Source organism: Melanotaenia boesemani, chromosome 23 (genome assembly GCF_017639745.1).
Source record: "Melanotaenia boesemani isolate fMelBoe1 chromosome 23, fMelBoe1.pri, whole genome shotgun sequence".
NCBI classification, from domain to species: domain Eukaryota; kingdom Metazoa; phylum Chordata; class Actinopteri; order Atheriniformes; family Melanotaeniidae; genus Melanotaenia; species Melanotaenia boesemani.
The window spans coordinates 15,919,694-15,938,881 of record NC_055704.1 but is presented as its reverse complement, the minus strand read 5'-3'; the positions used below and the strand labels follow the sequence as shown (position 1 = coordinate 15,938,881).

The window sequence follows — 19,188 nt, the reverse complement described above, 5'->3', positions numbered from 1 at the left end:
AAATTTACATTTGCATAAAAGCCAAGCTGCATGATTGATCTGAAAAAGTAAAGTTAGGCCACTACACTTCTGAAACCAGATGTTATCAGAGTTAGAAATTCATGGTTGAAAAGGGGGCTGCTGTGCTTTATATTGGTCATATTTTGTCAAAAAATAAAAGTACCAATTCACTAAGATGTCAGGAAACCATGTCAACTACTGAAAAACTTATGTAATATTCTCTGTTTTAATAGTTGAGTGTGCAAGTTTTATCTCACCAATTCATTAATGTGCCTTAATTTCCGCTGTTTCTAGAGTTTTGTCACACATAATGGTAAAGAGATTTGTAAGATCGTTATTTCTTCTAATACATCACAGCACCCAACTGTACCAGGAAACGCTGTATTTAGAATCACAAACAAAGCAGAACAAAGAGACATGAGCGTGCCAACCATGCAGAGTGACAGTTTAGGGATATCTGATCCCATGCATGCCTGTAGGAATTAGTTATTTGTGCCTTGTGTGCTCTTAATATATGCTTCTGCATCGAATTAAGATCATGCAGTGTACCAAAGCAAGGGTTTTCCATTTCAAAAACCCAGGCAGACAAAAAAAAAAAGCTAGAACTCATAATCTCACTTCTACCTTTCATTAATACTGCTATATAAAAACAGCACCTACTGGCATTAACAAATCACATGGCATCTGCATGAACCAATTTAATTCATTTAGGACATCAAGATTTTTTTTTGTTTTCTCAAAATCTGCCTGAAAGCAGAAGGGAAAACCCTGCTATGTGAGGTGGTGTGTGTGCTCCTTTAAGGGGTCTCACCTCTTGGACAGAAGCTTGTTGAAAGAGAGGAATAAGAGGATTAGTTCTCGGTATGTCAATGTGAATCTGCAGAGAGAGAAAGAGAGAAAAGACAAACACAGAAGCAACGGGCAGGTTAGCACAAGTCTGGCCATCACAGACAGAAACAGAGAGCGAGAGCAACAGTTAGTGGATCGGTGTCCTTGATTGAAGTCAGGCCGGGGTTTGGGTTCTCTGAAATGGGCAGGAGCTGTGGTCATGAATGTGAGTGTGCAGATGAGCGCCTTTGCATAATGAGATGTCTCAGTGGTACTACGCGCTTGCGAGTGCATTTCATCTTTTGTGAGACCATGTTCCCACCATTTCAGAGTGTTTACCCCACAGATGAACAATACAACAGGCGGATAGATTCGTCAGAAGGGAGCCAGACGGATGCAGGGCAGCAGCTGGAGCAGAGCCAACTGAAACAGTCCGGGCTGTCAGTAAGTGTGTGAGGCTTGTTTATTTCTGACAGGACTGGGGTCTGAGCTGTCACCACAGTCCCTTCCACTCCGGACACCTTACCTCTGTCACCTTTGGCTGCAGCACCAAAGATTCAGGAGTCATCCTAGGAATGTCTATGTGGATCTGATAGCAACATGGAAGAGAAATGTATTAGACACTCACTCATCCACACAAACACACACAATGCAAGTCCTGGACATTTACTTGGGTTCAACATTGTGGATTTAAGGCTGTTATTGATCAGCAGGAAGAAACCCTTCTGATGTTCTAAAAAGAAGCACAGTGAGACTTATACCTGGTATAATTCAAACTGGATCATACTCTCTTTATGATTGTGTCCACTTAGAAGATTATACTCTTACAGTTAACTAAAGAAAGTGGTCTAAGGAGCTAAATTTTGGGATTTGTTCTGGCTCCCAATTAAGTTTAAATTATGCAAATCAAGTAGCTTTTAAACCAATAAAAGTCACTTTCCTGGAGTCATGCTTTATGGCTTTTAATTGCACTCATTTTAAGTACTTTGCTATTTATCTTTCACTTCTTTTATGGTGTTTTATAATTGTCTTAAGCCCTTCTCTATTTAACATTGAATCATGTTTTTATGTCCTGTTAATTGGCATAGAAGTTGTTTTCTCTGCTGTTTTGCTTTTTTATGCATTTATAAAAGCACACAAAGGTTAAAATGGAAAATTTTATGAATTAAATTATTCTTCTTGTTGACCTCACTGAAAATAAAAAGTCTTGAAGCCTTGGCCTTACAATCACTGCATATTGTAGTTCATCACTGAAACACTTCATTTACTTGGTAATGAATAAAGAACCTCCAGTCTGAGCCACATTTAAATACTACTTTGTAGATCAGCTAAGGCTATTTAGCCAAGTGCATTTTTCTACCCACAGTTCAACAACGGCACTGCTCAGAGATCATATTTTTCTTAAATAGCCTCTTGCCAGTCATGTTGAAGGACAGGTTGTGGATGAACAAAGAATGATGGCTGAAGCTCTTTGCAAACAACAGCTGGAGAGCAGGGTGACCAATACTAGAAGTAGCTTCACTATCTAAAGCCTATTTGAAAAATAAACCTAAAACACAAGGCAGTAAGGTCTTAAATATGAATGTTTTCTAAAGTTTACTAAAACTAAAAACCTAAAAATTATCATTTTACACCTCGGTCCTATCCAGTGGTCGAAAAAGTTCAATTTTATTTTAGAAGCTGAAGTAATTAAATTCTTTTTCCAACAAAAAGCTGCCAGAGTGTTCGTTTTTTCCTAATAAAAATCTTAAATGATTATTAAAAATTAGAAAGACCAAACACGTTCTATGGGATAAACAGAAACAGCAGCAGTGCAAGCTGGGACCTCCATAAGTGTTTGCATATACTGTACACAGGCTGTTTGGGCACGTTATCAGCAACATAAACAACACAGAGACACGTGGATGCTTAAAAAATGATAATGGCCATCTCTTACGCAGAGAGACAAAAACAAAATGGCACACTTGCATAACTGCATCGACAGCCACTAAAACATATGGACAAAATGCAAAATTTAAAGGGGGGGAAAAAAAAAAACAGAAAAATGAAAGAAACCTGCTGTCATGCACAAAAAAAAGTTGAGTGCCAAAGCGCCATATGTACAAACACAAAATCAGGGGAAAAAAAAGAAAAAAAAAAGCTAAAAATCACCGCTCAGTCCAGAACAAGCAGAACGTGGCAGAAGAAAAGGCTTGGAGGCACGATCCAAACAATCATCAAGACATAGTGTGCCAGTAAGCTGGCACAGTCTGGAGGAAATCAATGGGAATTTGGACAGAATATGAGGAATGTGTGTGTTTTGCGATTGACAGCCCCACTTTGATGTTTCTTATCAGCTTGAAATGAAAGGGAAGTAGTCAAGTGTTAAAATGAAAGCGTGAGCAGGGGGAGAAAGACTGACAGATAAACAGACACAGAGAAGGACAGACAGTGAAAGTAGACATTTTCAAAGCCAAAGAAAAGTGTTCATTTAAGCTGCTCTTTAAAGCTGGTCTTCTCTGTGAACAGAGCTCGACCACATTCCCCTCGTGTCACCAGACATGCACTGACAGTCCTATGAGTACATGGAAAAAAAGGCAAAAAAAACAGCAAAAAAAACAAACATAACAAGCCCCTTTTTCCATAAAACGGCTTCCAGTAATCCTTAAAGCAGCCCAAATTCTGTCAAAAAATTGCTTGTACATAAACACACATTTGTATTTATTCTGGAATAATATTTGAAACAGGAGGCTGTTTTCTGAATAACAGAGAAAGATATTTGTAGCCCATGAAGTGACAAAGTGGTACATATATAAGAATTCATGAGCACTCGTGTTGGAGCATATACCTGTCTGTATGTGTCTTGATGGTGTTCATCATTGCGGGAGTCGTAGTACTGCTGGATGAAACCAAAATACTCCTGTCTTTTTCTCTGTAGAACACTTTCTCGCCTCTCTGCGTTGGCTGGCAGGTAACCCTAGAATAGCGACAAAGACACAGAGGAAGAAAATTAACACAAAAGAAAGGCACAAAGCAGGAGAAGCAGAGGAAAGAAAAAAAACATTTTTATTTCCAGTTTTGATTTTCAGCTCAATTTTATTCATTCTGTTTGATACAGTTGGGTTTACAATCACACTGTATTCAACAATGTAAATTTTGGGCCAAGTCAAAGGAATTATGTTATTAAGTTTCCTGGAAACTCATTTTTTGGACAGAAATAAACCAGCAGTTTCCCGTTTTTATGCCAAGCTTATCAACAGAAAGTTGTAGCATTTTTATTTGAGATTTAAACAGAGAAAACAAGAACTTTTTGCATATGCAAAATATTTGATTAACTATACTAGAAATATTTGCTTATACCATTAGTGGTTTATGCCCAAAATTAAACTGGCAATGGCCTCCTAATTAATATACCTGTCCTTATTTTTTTTTTTTTTTTTCATGCATGCACAGAGATGTGCTTGTGGCTCCACGTGGGACTCATTAATTCAGATCTGAAGACAGTCAGTGAAACAGTCTTTAAAATGAAACCACAGTGTTTTATGTCATCTGTCTTTTATTTATTCATGTCAGTGGTATTTAATGAGCTTTTATCGTGAGACCTGTTTTAAAACTCTGCTGTGAGTTTGTTAGTAAAGTTCTACAGCAAACCAAACTTCATCACCTGGGATTAAAAACAAGTAGTCTGTGAAAAGAAAACTTTCTGCTGCTTCAGGGCTGCCTTTTCTGTGTGTGGGAATGAGTCTGTCAGACACATAATGTGAGCATGCATTTGTGAGAGAGTGCATCCTCACTGTGCACTCAACCTTATGCAATTAGGAAAAAGCCAAGTCTAAATTCAACAAACATAATGTGTTGAAAAAGCCAATAGCTGGAAGCAGGGGTTTAAAATATTCACAGAGTTAAAATTTTCAAAACTGAACTCAAACATGACTGCAGGCCATGACAACGTATTCCTGTGAGGGGGGAAAAAAGGTTTGTCTGGTTCATAAATGGTGCTTTCTTTGTTCAGTTTAATTTTTTTTAAATGTTCCTCCTTCCTTGCTTCCTATGGGATTTTGATTATCATAACAGATTAAGAGACAAGGCCTGTCATTTGACCACTGAGACATCTCCATGGCAATAAAGAGAGCAAAAGCCCACCGTATGACGATGACGACGGAATAAGCGGAAGGTTTTGTGAAAATCGGCCTTGTGGTGTTGGGACTGGCTCTGGTTTTGACCCATTTTCACAAAGTGGACATTATAAACTGGTTTGGTCAGAAGCCCTTTAAGTCATTTTGAAAATCTTTAGCGTGCAAGGTGCTTTTGGCAATAAATAAAGTTTTCAACAGCCTGACTTGTGTTTTCCTAATCATAGTTTTATTGCCTTAACCTAAACTAGTACTTTCAATACCAAGCATGGTAAAGAAATTAAGGGAATGAAAGAAAAACAGGTAAAGAAAATAGCTGTCTCTAGTTGGTCTCAAACTCAAGTCCCATGTTTATGGGTCATGTGGCTATCGTCCCAACCTCATTCTAACGGTCTTGACACTTGCTAATAAATTAGCATTTACTGTTGCTGTCTAGAATCACTACAACAAGTACATCACTGAGTCAGTAGAATTCTATGTCTTGTTAAGTTAAGCCGTGATTATTTCTCAGCTAGGCCATTTAATTAGACTACTGTCCTTGTCCCAGTTTACAAGCACTAGAAGGAGATCAGTTCAGCCTGGTATGAGAAAAGCTTGAGCTTCACTAATCATGCACATGTAGAAGACACTCTGCTCTCAACAGCATTGTCTGAGTGTGCTTATCTGGCTTTAAGAAATTTGATTAAGTTAAGATTTTAGTCAGACTATCATGGAAACATGTTTTCTCAATGTCCGATTTTAGTCAAGCAAACTAAAAAATTAGCAGCATTTCTACTGAAAGGTCACCGTTAATTTATTTTATCACAGCATCGGTGTTCCACACTCAGATCACAGGCTGAGGCTTGACTCGGTCCACTATAAAGACCATGACATGTGGCTGAAAACTTCTGAAAGCAAGCAGGTGGATTTTGGTTTTCCCCCAACATTCAATTTTCCCAAAACATCAAGACCAAAGCTCCCTGCTCGCTCTTAGAAAGTGGAGTTCGTTGTAAAATTTTTCGCAAACAGATGCTCTCATCATTAGTCAGTCTGTCTCTTGCATGTAATTTTCATCATTTTTTATTAAAACTGAGCATTTTTAAGAGAACACATTTGGCTGCTGTTCAGAAACATCTGAGCAACTGTGTTTTGGAGCTGCTTCTGTGGAACCACCATCACACTGAACAGATGTACTGGGCCTTAAAAAGTTGCTGTTCTCTGTGTGTGTTTCTTATGTTGGTGCTTTTCTGCCTTTATCTATTGTATTTGGAAGCAAGCTGACATTTTTTTTTCTTCTTCATTTTTGGCTACCAAGCAAACAGAAACACATACAAACTATCAATGTTGGACAACAGTCTGGAGGGAAGTCAATAAGAGTAGCAGCAAAAAGTTTCCCCTTTATTGTTTTTTTTTTTTCTTCTTCTTCTTCTTCTTTCTATTTCTATTTATTTTTCAGCCAGACTATGGCCCAAGAGACATCTGGGATTATTTGTTGCAGAAATATCAACACAATGTCAATCCTTATTTCTTTATATACTGCAAGGAAAATATGATGTATTAGGAGTGTAACAAAACGTCCATCTACACTGGTACAAAGATTTTTTTTATCAAATCCAGCCAATAACTAATTAAAAGAAAAAAAAGATTGAAAATAATACATGAAACAGTAATAATTGGAAAGTCATGCTTAAGAGAGAGGACGTGGAAATGTTTTTATTTAACCGAAATTTCTCATTTCAATTTGATGAAATGAAAAAGGTGTGGTGTGTAACTGTGCTACTACCTTGGTTATTAAAGACAAATTTTAAAAATAATTAGTTTTAAACTCTAAACAGATATTAAATCTACACAATATTCTGCTTTAATGTCTCCAGATAGATAATTGTGCTTTCAGTTTTGTATGAGAATTTTAAAGTTCAACATACAGAATGCAGCACAGTCTGTTATAAGAACAGTTTTATTTTAATTTAAATGTCTGATTGGGCGTAAGAATGAAATTGAAAGTTAGAGTATATTTTTTTCCAATCAGCCTGGGATATTCTCTCATATCAATCCCTGGGTCAGGTAATTGTTTTGTGGCAGAATTTCTGATATTGTTTCTAATATTCTAATATTTCTAGAAACATCAAGATTGCCATCAAATGAATCGATACTTCATTGTATTATCAATCTTACCATTTTCATATCTGCCATAAAGGTGCAGCAGTTTCATTAAAAATAAATGAAAATTCATTATATAAAAAGGAAAAGATAGAGTTTTAAAATATTTGTTATGATCCCCTTTATTCTTCAACAGTGTGAACTCTCCACAAAGTCAAAAACCTCTCTTATAAGTTCTTAAAGTACTCTTCATGAATGGTTCTCTAGGCTTCTCGAAGGACTTTTCAAAGCTCTTCTCTGATTACTTATTAAAAATTACAAGTCAGTTTGGCTGACTGGAAGAAAAAAATATTTAAAAATTAGAATGACTCTACACATTTGCACAGTACTAAAGTTTTAAAAAGTATAAAATCAAAACGTAAATAAATAATGTTTGTTTTAATTACCATTAATTACAAAAAAATTTAGCATGTTAAAAAATTAACACATTTAATTACCAGTGCAAGATTTCCTGGTACACCGGTTACCAATTACGGCTAACGCAGTGTTCCTAACTTAGCCATTTTGGAATTTCAGTCCCCTCTAGCAACTATATTTTAAAAAAAGTACTAGCAACAAATCTAGCAACTTTTTTAGTCTTATTGGAGACTGATGCGAAAGCATGTATCGTTCACTCTTATCAATGAGCCGCAGGTGCAGCCGCAGGCCCCTGCCCCGTCCAAAATCACTCAGCTGCAGTCAAAGCAGGTCCGACTGAAAAAGAAATGCAAAAAGTTGCCACTTGCTGATCCCGCCTCGGCTTACCATTAGATATTAAAGCTTATTATTAAGGAGTATGGACTAAAACATTTGAAAGTCACAATTTAACATATTGTAGAGTCTTAATTAGAAAATAGCCAGAGCTGTTAGTTTAAGTACCTAAAATACATATATATATACACATATATATATATACACATATATATACACATATATATATGTGTATATATATACACATATATATATATATATGTATATGTATATATGTATATATATGTATATATATATATACACATATACATATATATATATACACATATACATATATATATATATATATATATATATATATATACATATATATACATATATACATATATACATATATATATATATATATATATATATACATATACATATACATATACATATTAATCGCGATTAATCGCATCGTTAAGCGCAAAATGTCTCTTTCCTTTAAAAGAAGGCCTACAGCAAAAAAATGCAGTAAATTTTGGTTTACTAACACACATCAGGGGTGTTTAACCTGCGACTCTGGCCCTTCCACAATGCCTCTAAATACATGGCTAAAATATTTTTTTAAATCTATCTTTCTTGTCATTAGGTTGGAAACCAGGGACTTTTTTTTTTCTTTTACAGCATTTTCCACAAATATCTACATCCCTTAGAAGAAAGTCTGTCTATCCTCTTTTTATAAAGGTTTTATGTGTTTCCTTTATTTTAAAACCTTAAAAATTGAAATGAAAAATGTGGTTCTTCAAAAATTACAAATATCCTATGGTGGCTCTTTATTAAAAATATATATTAAGTTTCCTTTTTGAAAAGTCTGGTAACATTTGCGTCTCTAAAGGAGTTTTATTTAGCTGGCTGAGGGAAAAATGGCTCTATGGATTGAAAGGCTGCAGACCCCTGCACTAAACACATTAACAGGTTTAGCATCAGTTTTCTCTTTAAACAGCAACAGTTAAAATATTTCTTCATATATATTTATAAAACCGAATATTTATGAGAAGGAAGGATGAAATCCTCAGGATTTACTAACTAAAAGCTAAAAAGTCAGCAGGATGAATTTAAAGCTGTGAAGCTGCTTCCTTCTAAACACAGAAGGAACAATATGTGATGAATATCAGCATCAGGTGAACAGACAGAAAGCAGGATTAGAATCTCACAGCTTCTAGATGGTGAGGAGAGAGAAATATTCACAATATGCACAATAACTTCCAACCATGCACCTTCAGTACTTCATTATCCAGATTTCTGGCATATAAATTCTCTAAACTTTCATTTTTTGTTTGACTGCACCTGCAGCCTCCGCTACCGGGAGTTAAGGGTTAACATCTCGTTCCGGCTGTAACGTCATGTCTGTAGATGTAACTATAAACATGTGTGGTATACACAGAAAGTCCAGAATCTCAGCTACCAGCTCAGTAAAACCATTTCTATCACCACCAAACACAGTTAAGACAACAAACAATTTAAAGAGCAGCTGCACAAAGTCCGAAAAATATGTAAACACAAAAGATGTCTCCCCGTGTCCACCCCACGGCATGAACACGAACAAACGGCTCCTCTACTGAAAGCTCACATCTCACAGATTCCACAGCTGGAAGTTTCATCTCGCTACGACCAAGATTCACCGAACCAGAGGCAGAAGAAGACCCGATTTATGCTGCACGTTTGTAAAAGTGAGAAAGCATGTCTTACCTTTGCTGTCTTGCATAAATTAAAACCGTATTTATTAAAAAAAAAAATACATAAAAAGTTTCCCTTCCAAAAAACACGATGTTCTGTCTATCTGCATGTATTTTGACAAAGAGAAAAGTCGGTTCTTCTTTCTTAAGTTCCAGACAGAAAACGTCTCTTCATTTTAATAAACCCGCTCTCTCCTGATTACATCAGACGCACCGCTGCAGCAGGGAAGGGAGACATGGACGCCATGTTTCTGTCATCAAAGCCAGCGGCCAGAAAAAAAAAAAATTTTAACGTGCGATTAAAAAAATTAACGGCGTTAATTAAGGGTTGAGTTAACGCGCGATTAACGCGTTAACGTGCCCAGCACTAATATATATATATATATATATATATATATATATATATATATATATATATATATATATATATATATATATATTTTTTTTTTTTTTTTTTTTTTTTTTTTTTTTGAAAAACAATTAAATGCACGTTTCCATACATTGCTAGTTTTAGTTTACAATATTAATGTCCGTGTCTATTATTGGTTTAGTCATCCACTCAAAAAAAGAGCTTTTTGGGGCAAATATTGTTATGCAATTAAAATGTGATTAATCAAAAATAATTACTTATAAAGCCTCTAATAGTGGAGTCCCAGCCCTTAAATAAATAAAGCATAGCATACCTCTAAGTCCAGACACCATCATTTTTCTCACTTATGTTTGTCATGGCATATAAATACACATCCAATATCTCAGTTTTCAGTCCCTGTCAGCACATTTATCATTGAAAGTATTTCCTTCTGTAGGTGTCCCACTCCTACAGCTCCTTCATCTACCCTCCTCATCACTGCCACACACACAACTGTCACATATGTGTCTGCAGAAATCAGACTGGACTCTGGCTGAGAGTCACTCCCTGCCTCGTCACATGTTGAAACAGCTCCACACGCATAACCCTTTCATACATGCACCAACACAAAGCAGCCAGTTACAAAGCTGTGGGCTCCAGTGTGAGATGCATGCTGCCAAATGAGGGAGAGAAGAGTGTGTGGTCGTGTCAAAGGTTAATGGGCAGCTTAGTGGAGGTCACGTCACACTGCAACTGCATTACTGTTCAACAAGACAGCAGCACACACTCACATGGAGAAATTTGAAGACTATAGTCTTCATTCCCCCCTGTCCTCCTACTCTGATCATAAACAGATTTTAAGTATTGCTGCTCTTAGCTGCAAACTTAACCCAACTATTTATGTAGATATCTCAAGTTTTCGATTGGCACAAGCACAAATTATGAAAATAAAATAAGAAAATAAAGAAGCATCTTTATGGATAATCTTGCCTTCCTTTAGTAAGCATAAAGTTAAAAGCTCCTCATGCTTGCTCAAAAAGGGTGAGCAGGGATTTTAAAAAGACAGAGATGGATGACTGAAAGGAAAGTGTGAACGCATGATGGCTCCCGTTAGTGGTGCAAAACATGGCAGCACACTTCTTCCTGATTGTGTTAATCAGTCTACATACACCTCATCTTTTCATTCTTCCCAGCATCAGTCCTCCTCTTAAGGACGCTCCACTTGAGTACACTCTAAAAAAAACATGAAAAATATGCTTGGGGAATCCATTTGGGGAGTTTAAAGGAAGTGACTTTTTGTAGGTTTCACTAAATTGATTTCTACTTAGTGGAGACACATTATTCTGAAAGCAGACTGGAAACTGTCCCACTGTGACCAAAAAAAGAAAAAGAAAAAAAAAAAAGAAGTTGAACAAAATAAATAAATGAGAACTTTCTTCCTTAATTAAATAAAAAGACACTGATGCACCAGGAGAGTACAGAAAACCCAACGTTGTTTCTCTTTAGAACTACTATACAACTTCTTCCATGCATAATACAGTTACATTTTGTTTGTATAAAACATTTCATATGCAACAGAGCCCAAAGTGCTGTAAAGGGGTAGTGCACCCAAAAATGTTTTTGAGCTGTAAACAACACAGTCGTAGTTAATAGTGATGAAAAACACCTCTACTGTTGATAAAATTAGTTTATTATTATTATTATTATTATTATTATTTTAAATTTTTTTTATTTTTAATTTTTAATTTTTTTTAATTTTTTTAATTTTTAATTTTTCAATTTTTTAAATTAATTAACTGTAAATTGTTAATTGTGGGTAAAAAATGGCTCATACAGGGTAAAACCAGGTTTTGTTTTTTTTTATGTAGAACCGTTCTGGTACTTCTCTACGTCACAAGAAAATTTTAAAAACCTAACAGCCCCCTTCCTCCAGATGCAGATAGATGGGTCCTCGCCTTGCAGGCATGGAAAACCACGCATACCAACTCATATGAATGGTGAAATGGTGTAGATCTGCTAATTTAAGACTTTAAGACTATTCTATTCCAGAGATTAAATATTCCTGCAATGGGGTGGATTTGTGTTTTTGAGGGGTGTAAATGTAACACTTCATTCTTTACCTACTGATCCTCATTTGGCGACAGCCAGCAGCTCAAATTGTGTCAATAGCAACTTATAGCGGCACTTCCTGCAGCTGCCACAGCCTTCCACAAGTCTCCACAGCTTTCCAGAGTCTGCTGGAGCTGCTGACAGGCCAGCCTAACGGCTCAGACTGATACGGTTCAGGACCACCTTGTTCTTGTGTAGCTGAGGAGAATTGGGAGAGGAAAAGTCTTCCACCTCAAATATGCTCTGTGGCGCAGCTGCTTTGTGAATCTCGCTTTCTATCTATCTAGTGGCCGTTGAGCTGCTGTCTGTCAATCATTTCTACCTGTGTATCCCGACCCGCCAACTCTCCGCCCCCTGATCGCCGCACATTTCTGAAAATCAAATAAAAATCTGAAAACAAAAATGTTATTGATGAAAAACAGATTCATATTCTCAATATATGAGAATATTGAAAGTGAGGTAGATTCTTCCAGACTTCAAGAGAAGCTTCAAGAGATTCCTCCAATGTGATGCAGATTGAAGGAAGACGGTTATAACTGTACATCAAATGAAATAAAACTGCACTGATCTCTTGTGTTAGGGAATTTCTTATTTGCAATGTTGTAAGGTCTCTCTTTGCAGCGGCTGCTCGCTGATATATCTCATTGAGTCCTTTACCCTTATCAATATTTCCACAGCCAGTTAGTTTTCCTCTCTCTCGCCACTTCACATTTAACAGCCGTGCTCCATTAGCAAATGTACATTTTGCCACAGGCTGACATTCGTTCACAAAGCAGGAAATCCATTTAATTTCTTCCCTTCTCCTTCGGGCTCGGACACCAACTGCTCTTTAAACAAATGAAATAAGCCGGTATAATTTATTAAATAATAGGAAGTTTAACGTGGTGTGTTCCTGAGGGCAACCTGTGGAGTTACTTTCAAATAGTAAAAGGAAGTATAGTGAGTTTTCCAAATATCCTAAAGTGTTCTTTCACTTGCTGCCTGTATTCAGTGTTGTATTTGGCTGCTTTTTGATTTTCACTCTGGCTAATGGTGGTGAAGTCAGTTGTGGGCGATGCTGAAGATGTGGCAGTAAATGCAAGGCATTGGCGGAGAATTGCTAAGCTCTAGCCACTGTGGGAAAACTTTTTCTCATCTTTGTCAAGTAAAAGAAGAGTTTTGCTCAAGCATGCCTGCTGAAGGGGGGGTCAAATAAGTTGGTGCAGGCTGGTGAGCAGGAGAAGGGCACAAGGGACGCCACTGGAGTGAAGTTTTATTAGGTACCTCTGCCAAGTTTATGGAATAGAGTGTGGGCTGAGTCTAAATGTATGTGTGTGTACGTGCGTGTGTGGTGATAGAGAATAGATTTTTTTTAGCCTGATCCTTCCTATTCGTCTCTCCTGTGGATCATACCACAAGCTGAACAGAGAAGGCAGTCAAGTGTTATGACACTTAAGATATGAGAGCTTTCCACACTGTGTCCACTTTTCACTTTCATCAGAACCTGGGATTTAAACCCAGAGACAGTTCAAGCTGCGCCAGGCTCTGAGATGTAGAAAGCTAATGGAAACCTTGGAGGAGGAGCTGAGAATACTTCAAAATGTTTACACATTCAGAACATCCCCAACAAAGCAAACTTCAGCAGTGAACACATGAGCATAATATTAGTGGCATAGATGTGGTTCAACTTTTTTCTTTTATTTTTTTTTATACAAACAGCAAAAGCTGTTTAGGCCCATTTAGAAACTGTCATGACAGCATTTGCATTTACTCTCATGCCAACAACCTAATATACAAATTTTTAACTACAAATCTACCTTTAGTGCTCCGAGGACTACAACCTACTCAGATCATCATGTCATTACATTGTATTAGCTGTGCTGGACCTCAGTATATTATAACAATAGAGAGATTGGCGCCCTCCCTGCGCCAGGTTCCACTGGAGGTTTTTTCCTATAAAATGGAAGTTTTTTCCTTTCCACTGTCACCCGCATGCTCAGGATGAGGGACCGAACGGAAATGAGAATTCGATACATTCCGCTGGTTTCCTTAGCTAGGCTATTATTTGTCTAGTAGTGTCCTGAGAGTACTTTGTTGTGAATTGGTGCTATACAAATAAAGCTAAACCAAAATGATTTGAATTAAATTAAAAACCAGCCAATAAGAACCAGTTGTGAGCGTGTGGTAAATTATCTTTGACTCCCTTCTGATAAATTTGAATTATTTTGCTTAAAACAAAATCACAGAAGAACAATTGTATAACTGAAAGTTTTCTTCTATATCAAACTACGTGGGAGGAGTAGCAGAATCTGTAACACTGCATTGTGATGGGGCTACTTCATTTGCTGTACTAATGCCGCCAATTAACCACATTGTAATTACACTTTTCTGTTACAGCTGTGATACTATTCCCCTTAGGCTAAATGCTGCTCAGCACAGGCAGAAGAACTTGTGGAGGAGGGATCATTATTATATTGGTCTCTAAATTTTAGAGCGGTTCATACAACAGTGTTTATTCTTTTTTTCCCCCACTTAATTTCTTTCCTTTATTTCTTTGTTCTCCTTTAACTAATGAATTTGATGTCAGTCCTTTAGGCTTTCTGTTTTTGTGAATTTTTATTTCCTTCTTTGCCCTCCATGCTATCTCTGCTAGCTCCATTCTTCCCCCCAAGGAAAGCAGAGGTGGTCCAACCTATGTTTTTAATAGACCACAGGGTTGCTGTGCTCTCCAAGTTCACTTCCCATGAATCTACTGCAAGAATGCAGATTATTTATGTAGACATAAATAGAAGATTTATCTATGTATGTATGTATTTATGTATATGTACATGGGACGTATGTGGCTCACAAAAAGAATAATCATCTACCAACCAAAAAGGTCAGAGGCTTCCCCACAATACATATCTAAGTTGCCTTTAGGCAAGATGCTGAAGTGCATATAAACCATGATATTTTCATTGGTAAGCAAGTGTATGAATGGCAAGGATATAAGCTTTCCTGTACAAATGCAGATTAAATACACAGCCAGTACAGTGATACTGTGAATGGCTCATTAAATCAGTTATGATTATGGCGCACATCCTGGCTTCTCTGCACATTGTGTATATTCATGCAAACATAAAAAGCTTAGATGCACAACTCAAAACAAACATGAACAAACTATTAATAAGGAATTATCTACGGTACATTAGCTTAGACCCAAATACACACACACACACACACACACATAGAATAAATACAGCAACAATCATCTAAATCACTAAAGTGGCCCTCCCCTCCTCTGCATCCAGCGCTTTTGTGACTTCATATGATGTTATGAGCCTTTACTTCAACTGAGTACCAGACAAAGCAGCCATTAATAGTTAAAGCACCCATTTGGTAACCTCCCACTACCAAAAAGCACAAACAGGCACACATACACACACCTTTAATGACATCTTTTCTGCGGCACATTAGCTATTGTGCTGTAATTAATGGGCGAGTCATGGCGTTCAAAAAGCCAGTCTTCTCTCTGCAGACTAAGAGCTGTACACCACAACAATGGCTTAATGAGTAAACACACCGTGCCTCTCATGAATAAATTATTTGTGCCTTGCAATTAATTTTCCCTATTGAAGTTTGGTGGTAGGGTGGGGGGGGGGTAAATAATAAAAAAAAAATTTTTTAAAAATGGTCTGTTATCGGTCTTCATAAATCAAAAAAGGGGAGGGGATGGGGAGAAAGATCATGACAGCAGCTTGTGTGTATTAGTGTGTGCCTGAGCTCATCTGCAATGTGTTTATTTCCTGTGATATTCTGTGTTTATCTGTTCTTTATTCCATGTTTGTGAGGTTGTATCAGTTTTTATCTTGGAATATCTTTGTATGCTGTGTTTCTTCTGTGTTTAGTAGGCTTAGAAAACTTACAGAAAGAAGCTTCCACGCTATTGGCCGAACCTGTCGTGGGATTCCAGACCAGCTGAGTTTCCGTAGCTCCTCTGAAAAACAATAACAGAACAATGGTTGTTTTAGAGTCGCTCCTGGGATTTTTTAACAAAGACTGTTTCCTGAAATGATACACGTCTGGTGATGTGGGTTTTTTTTTTTTTTTTTAAGTATTTATTTTGAGCAAAATAAGGCACAAATTTTACTTCGCCTATAGCTTAGAAAAATAAATTGAAAAAAAGAGAGAAAACTACATTTGAAAACAACATTAAGAAATGAAAAAAAGGAAGCATAACTATACATATTTGAAAAGGAGTAAGAAAAAGCAATGCTTATTGAATCCCACCACTTTTCCACAATCATAAATCAAACTTCCTGAACTGGCGTTCATTACATTGTGTGAAAAATTAAAAAAAAAACAACAACAAAATAGAAGGTAAATAAATTAAAAGAAAAAGGGGAGAAATAAAATAATAATAATAAAAAAAAAAATTATGGCCATTACTTTCTTTTGATTTAAATTCTCATATTCTCATAAGTTTTCCTAATTAAGAAGAACTGTGCTGCAAGAACCAGGTCGAACATGTCTGCAAAAAAATAACATAAGATAAGAATTCTAGTACATTATAAATGTCTTTTAAACACTGCATTACTGTTTTAGTTATCCTTATTTAAATTATTGTAATATATTATGGGAAAATGCCTTCCCTACCTACTTAAATAATTGTTTTTATTCTACAAAAAATGATAGCAACTCTTTCCAAACCCCAATTTCACCTTTGTTTTTTTAATTAAAACTTCTAAATCATTTTTATATTAACATTCTTTTGTCCTGTTCATTTGTTTTTAGAGCACTATTTGATGATGACTTCCTATATAAATCATTATATTATATTATTTATATAATAACCAGTCCCACCATTATTCTACATGGCAGGCAATAAAATTGCATCCGCACCTGCTACAAAACATGGAGATCAATTGGCGATCCGATACCATGGAGCTAAACTGTGGAACTGACATTTACATCTTTTGGATTCATCTATAACATTATCCATGTTTAAAAATTACCTCAAACAGAATTTAATGGCTGATTACTTACCCTGATTAAAAGCAGAATAAACAGGAATTGATTGTATGTATGTTTGTTAAACATTACATTTTCTATATGTATTTGTTTTGTTTTGTTGTATATGTACTGTTTCTGATGTAATTGTTTAGTTTGGGAGTGGTGCCGTTTAAGCCTATTTGGCTTCTACCTCTCCTATTCGCATGCTATTGGCATTATATCATACAGTATTTGAAAGGCTGTTGTTTTTTCTTTATGTTGATTTTCATTTTTATTCTTAAGTGCTAAATAAATCAAATAAAAATAAAAAAAGAGAAATTTTTTACAAAAATAACATAAAACTAAGACTGCTGAACATTTACTTAGTGGAAAATGCTTAAACTCCTAACTTGTTTATAGTCCTCACTCATTACTAGGACCATAACATACTGTGCAGCACAAAATATGGGATTTTCACATAAAATCTAAGTACTGGCAACAGGCTCCAAAAATCATTAATCCATCCACCATGCTGGACCATCTTTATCCAGCGTGGTCAATCAAACAGCCAACTGACTAACCAAATATATCCTCACTGTCCAAACTTTCATTCCTGTCTGTCTTTTTCTTGCACTGAAAATATATGATGGGTTAGAAGTGGATTATTAACTACATTTTCCCCAGGCTGGGTGGGAGCGCCTGCTGGCTATAATGTAAAATGAATCTGATGGAGAGGTGCAAATTGAACTTTTAAATTGGGGGAGAGTAATCCCCTTTGGACCCATGAAGACCCAGAAAATATGGCTTAATGCAAGGTGTTATTCAGCCCATATACCTTCTCTCCAACACATGCACACACTACCACACACACATTTTAGTAGCATAGGAAGAGGCAGAGTGGGGATCAACAGTGGTTCAAGAGAAAGTACTATGCGTTATGTTTTTAGCATCCAGTGTTACGTTTCAGCCTGTTTCTGTTAACTGAACATCAGCGCAACACTACAAAGATGGAGGATCTCATTTCACTTCCATCAAAAAAAGTAATGGAAATAAGAAGTAAAAATGTTTTTTTTTTCCAGGACTGACCCTCCTTACTGTGTTCAGGGTCTTGTGATGTAATGAGGGTCTCATTTTATGCAGAGAAGCAGTGTAATTACCAGCTTCCAAGCCTGTATTGCTTGCGATACCTATACATGCCAAGTCAAATGAGCCCAGTTAGTTTGAGAGGAAACATTTTGAATCAAGAGCAAGCAAAGGGAAAAAGAACACACACACACAAAGATCCTCAAGCTTCACTCAGAGGCAAGTAATCAAATTCATATATTTCAGTTTATATTAGAAGAAGCTGCCTTATATTAGCAAAATCCTGAGAGGCTCAAAGTGTAACACACTTTCTCAATCCATAATGCATTTTGGGCACAACTACAAGGCACAGCTGCACAGTGTAAGTAGTAAGAAGCAGTTTAGATTTAGATTTTAATCTCACAAACCCACACAGGAATCATATCGCCCCACGTTCATTCTGCAGCATTGCTTTAGACGACAAAGCATTATGTTCAGTGGCAAAGGGAAAACTCTTGCAATGGATGGTAAGGATCCCACGGTCCTGATCTTAAAATCAGAAGTCAATCAAGTACTTTTAAAAAATAGCTGCAAAAAAAGAAAGGCAGAACAGCAGTGACAGCAAATATTGTTTGGATAAGGTTTTGTCCTCACATGTAACAATCAACTCAGTCATTCTAAAAGCATCCTTACTGTATCTTTAGCGCTTTACATTTTTTGCAGTGTAGAGGGAAATGAATACACTGACTGACCTCCTCTACAAAGATCAGGCAGTTTAGGGACTGAAGATATAATTATCTGCATTTTAGAAGTGTTTCTGAAGAGCAGCAGGTTGCTGGATGAGCTCTTGCCAACACTGACTCATCCATTATTCACATATGGGTCTCCCTTTGCCCCTGCCCCTGGAAATCTACAAACGCCCATTAGCATTCAACAAGACAAGGTGCCACAGCCAGACTGAAGCAAACATAAAAACGCAAAGGAAATCTCTTCTTTTGTAATTGCACTGCTACTGTTTTAAATGCAGTCCAAGAGTGAAGGAAGAGGTGGAATTGATTTTCTTGCTAATCAAATGGTACTGCCTTAATATAGCATTCAGAGTTAAAAAGACAAGATTAATATATATATATATATATATATAACCAAATTCCTTCTCAGTTCTTAGAGCACTGGTTGGAAATTGATAAGCCCTTTGCACAGAGCGAACGGTATTGATTAGTGCTGCCAA

General features: G+C 36.6%; 1 protein-coding gene across 2 annotated transcripts in view; it reads right to left on the bottom strand.

Moving 5' to 3' along the window:
• tbc1d22a (TBC1 domain family, member 22a) overlaps positions 1-19,188 on the bottom strand; it is a 130,419-nt gene that overhangs the window by 86,990 nt on the left and 24,241 nt on the right. The window contains exons 6-8 of one of the 2 annotated variants that reach the window (XM_041977416.1): positions 15,833-15,903; positions 3,656-3,784; positions 1,355-1,417 (exon numbers count right to left, since the gene is read on the bottom strand). In XM_041977416.1, coding sequence (XP_041833350.1) covers positions 1,355-1,417; positions 3,656-3,784; positions 15,833-15,903 — 263 coding nt within the window. Of the gene's footprint in view, positions 1-811; positions 878-1,354; positions 1,418-3,655; positions 3,785-15,832; positions 15,904-19,188 lie in introns of both variants that reach the window. The other variant, XM_041977415.1, reaches the window with a different exon arrangement.